Source organism: Electrona antarctica (genome assembly GCF_951216825.1).
Source record: "Electrona antarctica genome assembly, chromosome: 3".
In the NCBI taxonomy this organism is placed as follows: Eukaryota; Metazoa; Chordata; class Actinopteri; order Myctophiformes; family Myctophidae; genus Electrona; species Electrona antarctica.
In genome coordinates, this window is record NC_136808.1 from 63,537,900 (window position 1) to 63,545,671 (window position 7,772).

The window sequence follows — 7,772 nt, forward strand, 5'->3', positions numbered from 1 at the left end:
CGTGGAAGCAGGTGACCATCATGAGGTCTACCTGCGCTGGGAGGACACGTGGAAGCAGGTGACCATCATGAGGTCTACCTGCACTGGGAGGACACGTGGAAGCAGGTGACCATCATGAGGTCTACCTGCGCTGGGAGGACACGTGGAAGCAGGTGACCATCATGAGGTCTACCTGCGCTTGGAGGACACGTGGAAGCAGGTGACCATCATGAGGTCTACCTGCGCTTGGAGTGACCATCATGAGGTCTACCTGCGCTTGGAGTGACCATCATGAGGTCTACCTGCGCTTGGAGGACACGTGGAAGCAGGTGACCATCATGAGGTCTACCTGCGCTTGGAGGACACGTGGAAGCAGGTGACCATCATGAGGTCTACCTGCGCTTGGAGGACACGTCGAAGCAGGTGACCATCATGAGGTGAGCTTTACAGAAGTTCACTCTGCTCTCCAGTTTATCAGTGAGGCTCTGGAGAGCGTCCAGATACTCCAACGAATCCAGATCGTAGGCCTGCTGCAGGTCGACTAGAGAAACAACAAGAGGGAGAAGGATTATAACACACACACACACACACACACACACACACACACACACACAGACACACACACACAGACACAGATAGAGAGAGGAGACTTACACTCTGCGGTCCATGTGTGAGGTTCTAGCATCAGGTGCTGTTTGGTTTGCTCCAGCTCTCTCTTCAGACACAGATACTTGGCTCTGACATCACTGATCCTCTGTTGACCAGAGAGTTCCAATTAACACACACAGCTTAGAACTCATATACACTGGCTTCAGAAAGACAGACAGACAGACAGACATAACTCATATACACTGGCTTCAGAAAGACAGACAGACAGACAGAACTCATATACACTGGCTTCAGACAGACAGACAGACATAACTCATATACACTGGCTTCAGAAAGACAGACAGACAGACAGACAGACAGACATAACTCATATACACTGGCTTCAGAAAGACAGACAGACAGAACTCATATACACTGGCTTCAGAAAGACAGACAGACAGAACTCATATACACTGGCTTCAGACAGACAGACAGACAATTTACTAATTACAATGTAGGCATTTAGCAGACGCTCTTAATCCAGAGCAATTTACATTAAGCAATAACAAAAAGCATGGCATACATCACATATATAAAAAGTAGTTATCATGAAACATGCGTAAGCTAAGATCGTAACAGTGGAGTATCTATGTAAACTATACATACTATACTATATTATATATTATACATGTGTACTATAAATGCAATGACTACATAAAATGCAATTCTAGTGCTGTCTACGTAACATGCTATAAGTCTGTTTAAAATACTATCTAAGTCTACATAAAGTGCTATATTTAAAATACTATCTAAGTCTACATAAAGTGCTATCTAAGGGGCTAGTGCTACGGGCCATGGTGGAGTCTGAAGAGGTGGGTTTTCAGACTACGGCGGAAGATTGGGAGTGAGGCTGCAGTTCTGATTGTGATGGGGAGTGCATTCCATAGTTTTGGAGCCAGAAGGGAGAAGAGTTTGTCCCGGCGTTCTCCATATATTAATCATCATATCATCATATCATCATCATCATCATCATACTATAATTCAGTCAATGTCTGAATGTCTGAATGTGTGTCAGAAACACCGCCGTAGCTCCTCACTGCCTGCACCAATCACTCCCACTTTTCACACAGGCATTGACCATAATAATATGGAGGTCTTAACGAAGCCCTTTTTTCAATTTAACAAATTATAGATTAATAATGAATGTATTAGTGAATTAAAAACGCATCCAGGGTGCAGTACCCCCCATGGCCACAAGGGGGGGGGGGGGGGGGGAATAATTTGGTCCCCACTCCTTGGGGTGGGTTTTTTTGTACATACTGTAGCTCTCTAGAACGACATCACCTGACCTCAGATCAGTCTCATCTCTAGAACAACGACACCTTGTTCCCTCCCCCTCTATAGCTCTCTAGAATGACATCACCTGACCTCAGATCAGTCTCACCTTGCTCCTCCTCCTCTAGAATGACATCACCTGACCTCAGATCAGTCTCACCTTGCTCCTCCTCTAGAACGACATCAGCTGACCTCAGATCAGTCTCACCTTGCTCCTCCTCTATACTGTAGCTCTCTAGAACGACATCACCTGACCTCAGATCAGTCTCACCTTGCTCCTCCTCTATACTGTAGCTCTCTAGAACGACATCACCTGACCTCAGATCAGTCTCACCTTGCTCCTCCTCCTCTAGAACGACATCAGCTGACCTCAGATCAGTCTCACCTTGCTCCTCCTCTAGAACGACATCAGCTGACCTCAGATCAGTCTCACCTTGCTCCTCCTCCTCTAGAACGACATCACCTGACCTCAGATCAGTCTCACCTTGCTCCTCCTCTATACTCTAGCTCTCTAGAACGACATCACCTGACCTCAGATCAGTCTCACCTTGCTCCTCCTCTATACTCTAGCTCTCTAGAACGACATCAGCTGACCTCAGATCAGTCTCACCTTGCTCCTCCTCTATACTCTAGCTCTCTAGAACGACATCAGCTGACCTCAGATCAGTCTCACCTTGCTCCTCCTCTATACTCTAGCTCTCTAGAACGACATCACCTGACCTCAGACCAGTCTCACCTTGCTCCTCCTCTATACTCTAGCTCTCTAGAATGACATCAGCTGACCTCAGATCAGTCTCACCTTGCTCCTCCTCTATACTCTAGCTCTCTAGAACGACATCAGCTGACCTCAGATCAGTCTCACCTTGCTCCTCCTCTATACTCTAGCTCTCTAGAACGCCATCAGCTGACCTCAGATCAGTCTCACCTTGCTCCTCCTCCTCTAGAACGACATCAGCTGACCTCAGATCAGTCTCACCTTGCTCCTCCTCTAGAAAGACATCAGCTGACCTCAGATCAGTCTCACCTTGCTCCTCCTCTATACACTAGCTCTCTAGAACGACATCAGCTGACCTCAGATCAGTCTCACCTTGCTCCCGCCCTTTTCTCTCCTCCTCTGCATGCGCTCCACGTCGTCTATCTCGTAGACTTTGATCTCAAACGGTTCGCTGCAGCTCCTGGCGCCGGGGGGCGTGGCCGGGGGTCCCAGGGGGCCGTCTACCCAGCATGCACTGGGGCTGGAGGAGGACGAGGACGAGGAGGTGGTGGCGGCGGTCTGTTTGGAGGAGCGGTGAGGCGACGAGGAGGAGTCCAGGGTCAAGGCGGGGAGTAGGCGACGGCGCTGGGTACCTGGAAGAGACAAGAGACAGAAACTCAAGGTCAGCTTTATTGTCCATGTTGTCCATGTTCTTATTGTCCATGTTCTTATTGTCCATGTTCTTATTGTCCATGTCCATGTTGTCCATGTTCTTATTGTCCATGTTCTTATTGTCCATGTTCTTATTGTCCATGTTCTTATTGTCCATGTTCGCACCGTGCACTTCGTTCAGATGCACGTCAGGGTTGTTTTCGTCAACTAAAACAAAGACGAAAAATGTCCGTCGACTATACCTTCTTTTCACTGACGGAAAATACATGGAAACTAAATGAAAACTGAGCTGTGGTGACTAAGACTAAATATACTGACAATTTCGTCGACAAATAAAAACTAGACTAAAATGTTAGGAAGGGACTAGTGGACAAGAGATCCAGTATACGTCATTTTACACTTGGTTGCATGCTGAAAATAGCCGATCTACAAGCTCACAACGCGCCGCAGCACGACGCGTTGTGAGCGTGAAATGGGACATTCTGCAATATGAGTACTTTCTACTTTCTACTGTACTCAAGTACATTTTCAATTCCGTAATTTTACTTTTAACAAAGTACTTGCAGTATTGGTACTTTTACTGTACATCCCCCCCCACCATTCCACCACTGCGGGGGGGATGTGAGGTGAGTCAGGATGAACAACATGAAGTTACTAGTTACTATTTACTAAAGTCAAAGTCAAAGCTGAGTGTCAAGCAGGGAGGCATAAGGTCCTATTTTTACAGTCTTTGGTATGACCCAAGTTTCAGGGCGGACACTCTAAGCACAAGGCCACTGAGCTGGTCTACTAGTCACTAGTCACTAGTTACGCCACAATGGTGTTGTTTGTTATCATCTACATTCAACCAATACAATGGTCTGTTTGTTATCGTCTACATTCAACCAATACAATGGTCTGTTTGTTATCGTCTACATTCAACCAATACATTTGTCTGTTTGTTATCATCTACATTCAACCAATACAGTGGTCTGTTTGTTATCATCTACATTCAACCAATACAATGGTCTGTTTGTTATCGTCTACATTTGTCTGTTTGTTATCGTCTACATTCAACCAATACATTTGTCTGTTTGTTATCATCTACATTCAACCAATACAGTGGTCTGTTTGTTATCATCTACATTCAACCAATACAATGGTCTGTTTGTTATCATCTACATTCAACCAATACAATGGTCTGTTTGTTATCGTCCACATTGAACCAATACAATGGTCTGTTTGTTATCGTCCACATTGAACCAATACAATGGTCTGTTTGTTATCATCTACATTCAACCAATACATTTGTCTGTTTGTTATCATCTACATTCAACCAATACAATGGTCTGTTTGTTATCATCTACATTCAACCAATACAATGGTCTGTTTGTTATCATCTACATTCAACCAATACAATGGTCTGTTTGTTATCGTCTACATTCAACCAATACAATGGTCTGTTTGTTATCATCTACATTCAACCAATACAATGGTCTGTTTGTTATCGTCTACATTCAACCAATACAATGGTCTGTTTGTTATCATCTACATTCAACCAATACAATGGTCTGTTTGTTATCGTCCACATTGAACCAATACAATGGTCTGTTTGTTATCGTCCACATTCAACCAATACAATGGTCTGTTTGTTATCGTCTACATTCAACCAATACAATGGTCTGTTTGTTATCGTCTACATTCAACCAATACAATGGTCTGTTTGTTATCGTCTACATTCAACCAATACAATGGTCTGTTTGTTATCGTCTACATACAACCAATACAATGGTCTGTTTGTTATCGTCTACATTCAACCAATACAATGGTCTGTTTGTTATCGTCTACATTCGTCCGCCAATAAATCCAGCACAACAAATCATGAAACAAGGAGCTCTTCTTACTCACTGATCCTATTTATATACCGTTCTACTGTCTGTCTGTCTGTCTGTCTGTCTGTCTGTCTGTCTGTCTGTCTGTCTGTCCATTACACAGAACTAACGTGAACCTCCAATTGTCACATTGAACCCAAGCTGGGAACTAATAGCTCACAAGGTCTGTGTGCGTATTATGTAACGTGTGTGTGTGTGTGTGTGTGTGTGTGTGTGTGTGTGTGTGTGTGTGTGTGTGTGTGTGTGTGTGTGTGTGTGTGTGTGTGTGTGTGTGTGTGTGTGTGTGTGTGTGCGCGCAGAGAGATGGTATTTTAATAAGGTTATATCTGTCTCTTGGTCTCTGTGCAGAATATGAAGGTCAAGGAGACACATTCAGCCATTTGTACTCCTTAGAGAGAGAGAGAGAGAGAGAGAGAGAGAGAGAGAGAGAGAGAGAGAGAGAGAGAGAGAGAGAGAGAGAGACTGAACTGAGGAACAGAGAGAGAGAGAGAGAGAGACTGAACTGAGGAACAGAGAGAGAGAGAGAGAGAGAGAGAGAGAGAGAGAGAGAGAGAGAGAGAGAGAGAGAGAGAGAGAGTGAACTGAGGATCAGAGAGAGAGAGAGAGACTGAACTGAGGAACAGAGAGAGAGAGAGAGAGAGAGAGAGAGAGAGAGAGAGAGAGAGAGAGAGAGACTGAACTGAGGAACAGAGAGAGAGAGAGAGAGAGAGAGAGAGAGAGACTGAACTGAGGAACAGAGAGAGAGAGAGAGAGAGAGAGAGAGAGAGAGAGAGAGAGAGACTGAACTGAGGAACAGAGAGAGAGAGAGAGAGAGAGAGAGAGAGAGAGAGAGTGAACTGAGGATCAGAGAGAGAGAGAGAGACTGAACTGAGGAACAGAGAGAGAGAGAGAGAGAGAGAGAGAGAGAGAGAGAGAGAGAGAGAGAGAGAGAGAGAGAGAGAGTGAACTGAGGATCAGAGAGAGAGAGAGAGACTGAACTGAGGAACAGAGAGAGAGAGAGAGAGAGAGAGAGAGAGAGAGAGAGAGAGAGAGTGAACTGAGGATCAGAGAGAGAGAGAGAGACTGAACTGAGGAACAGAGAGAGAGAGAGAGAGAGACTGAACTGAGGAACAGAGAGAGAGAGAGAGAGAGAGAGAGAGAGAGAGACTGAGGAACAGAGAGAGAGAGAGAGAGAGAGAGAGAGAGAGAGAGAGAGAGAGAGAGAGTGAACTGAGGATCAGAGAGAGAGAGAGAGACTGAACTGAGGAACAGAGAGAGAGAGAGAGAGAGAGACTGCACTGAGGAACAGAGAGAGAGAGAGAGAGAGAGAGAGAGACTGAGGAACAGAGAGAGAGAAACCTAATGTCAAACACACACCTTTTTCTCTCACACATTTCCATTAATTTCTTACCAGAAACCTCTCGTGCGTGCGTGCGTGCGTGCGTGCGTGCGTGCGTGCGTGCGTGCGTGCGTGACGCTCATTGTTGCTAAAATAAACAGACATGGACTAATTCTACCTCCAATAGGCTGAGTCAGCTCCATTCTACCTCCAATAGGCTGAGTCAGCTCCATTCTACCTCCAATAGGCTGAGTCAGCTCCATTCTACCTCCAATAGGCTGAGTCAGCTCCATTCTACCTCCAATAGGCTGAGTCAGCTCCATTCTACCTCCAATAGGCTGAGTCAGCTCCATTCTACCTCCAATAGGCTGAGTCAGCTCCATTCTACCTCCAATAGGCTGAGTCAGCTCCATTCTACCTCCAATAGGCTGAGTCAGCTCCATTCTACCTCCAATAGGCTGAGTCAGCTCCATTCTACCTCCAATAGGCTGAGTCAGCTCCATTCTACCTCCAATAGGCTGAGTCAGCTCCATTCTACCTCCAATAGGCTGAGTCAGCTCCATTCTACCTCCAATAGGCTGAGTCAGCTCCATTCTACCACAGTAATATAGTGGAACCATTTCATTTAATTAATCCTCAAATGTTTTAACGGATGACCTCATCCTCTTCAATACAGGTTACTATTATACAATGTTTTAACTGATGACCTCATCCTCTTCAATACAGGTTACTATTATACAATGTTTTAACTGATGACCTCATCCTCTTCAATACAGGTTACTTCAGACTGCCATGAGACGAGTGACATTGAGTGACACCTGTTAATAGTGACACTGGTAACCTTCCAACACATACTGTATGTACTGTATATACTGTATGCATGAACTTGTGTTGTGTTCAGGGCCAGATCTCTCTACTGTACAGCCATCCTGACCAGATGATAGGCAGCTGCCTCGGACGCCATCCTGACCAGATGATAGGCAGCTGCCTCGGACGCCATCCTGACCAGATGATAGGCAGCTGCCTCGGACGCCATCCTGACCAGATGATAGGCAGCTGCCTCGGACGCCATCCTGACCAGATGATAGGCAGCTGCCTCGGACGCCATCCTGACCAGATGATAGGCAGCTGCCTCGGACGCCATCCTGACCAGATGATAGGCAGCTGCCTCGGACGCCATCCTGACCAGATGATAGGCAGCTGCCTCGGACCCCATCCTGACCAGATGATAGGCAGCTGCCTCGGACGCCATCCTGACCAGATGATAGGCAGCTGCCTCGGACCCCATCCTGACCAGATGATAGGCAGCTGCCTC

At 46.0% G+C, this 7,772-nt stretch overlaps 1 protein-coding gene across 1 annotated transcript in view; it reads right to left on the minus strand.

Annotated features, from left to right (window-relative positions):
- Positions 1–371: 371 nt before the first annotated feature.
- LOC306919888 (kinesin-like protein KIF26B) overlaps positions 372–7,772 on the minus strand; it is a gene marked incomplete at both ends in the record, with an annotated part of 74,313 nt that continues 66,912 nt past the window's right edge. The window contains 3 exons of the mRNA XM_079496436.1: positions 372–520; positions 634–733; positions 2,990–3,249. Coding sequence (XP_079352562.1) covers positions 372–520; positions 634–733; positions 2,990–3,249 — 509 coding nt within the window. The remainder of the gene's footprint in view (positions 521–633; positions 734–2,989; positions 3,250–7,772) is intronic.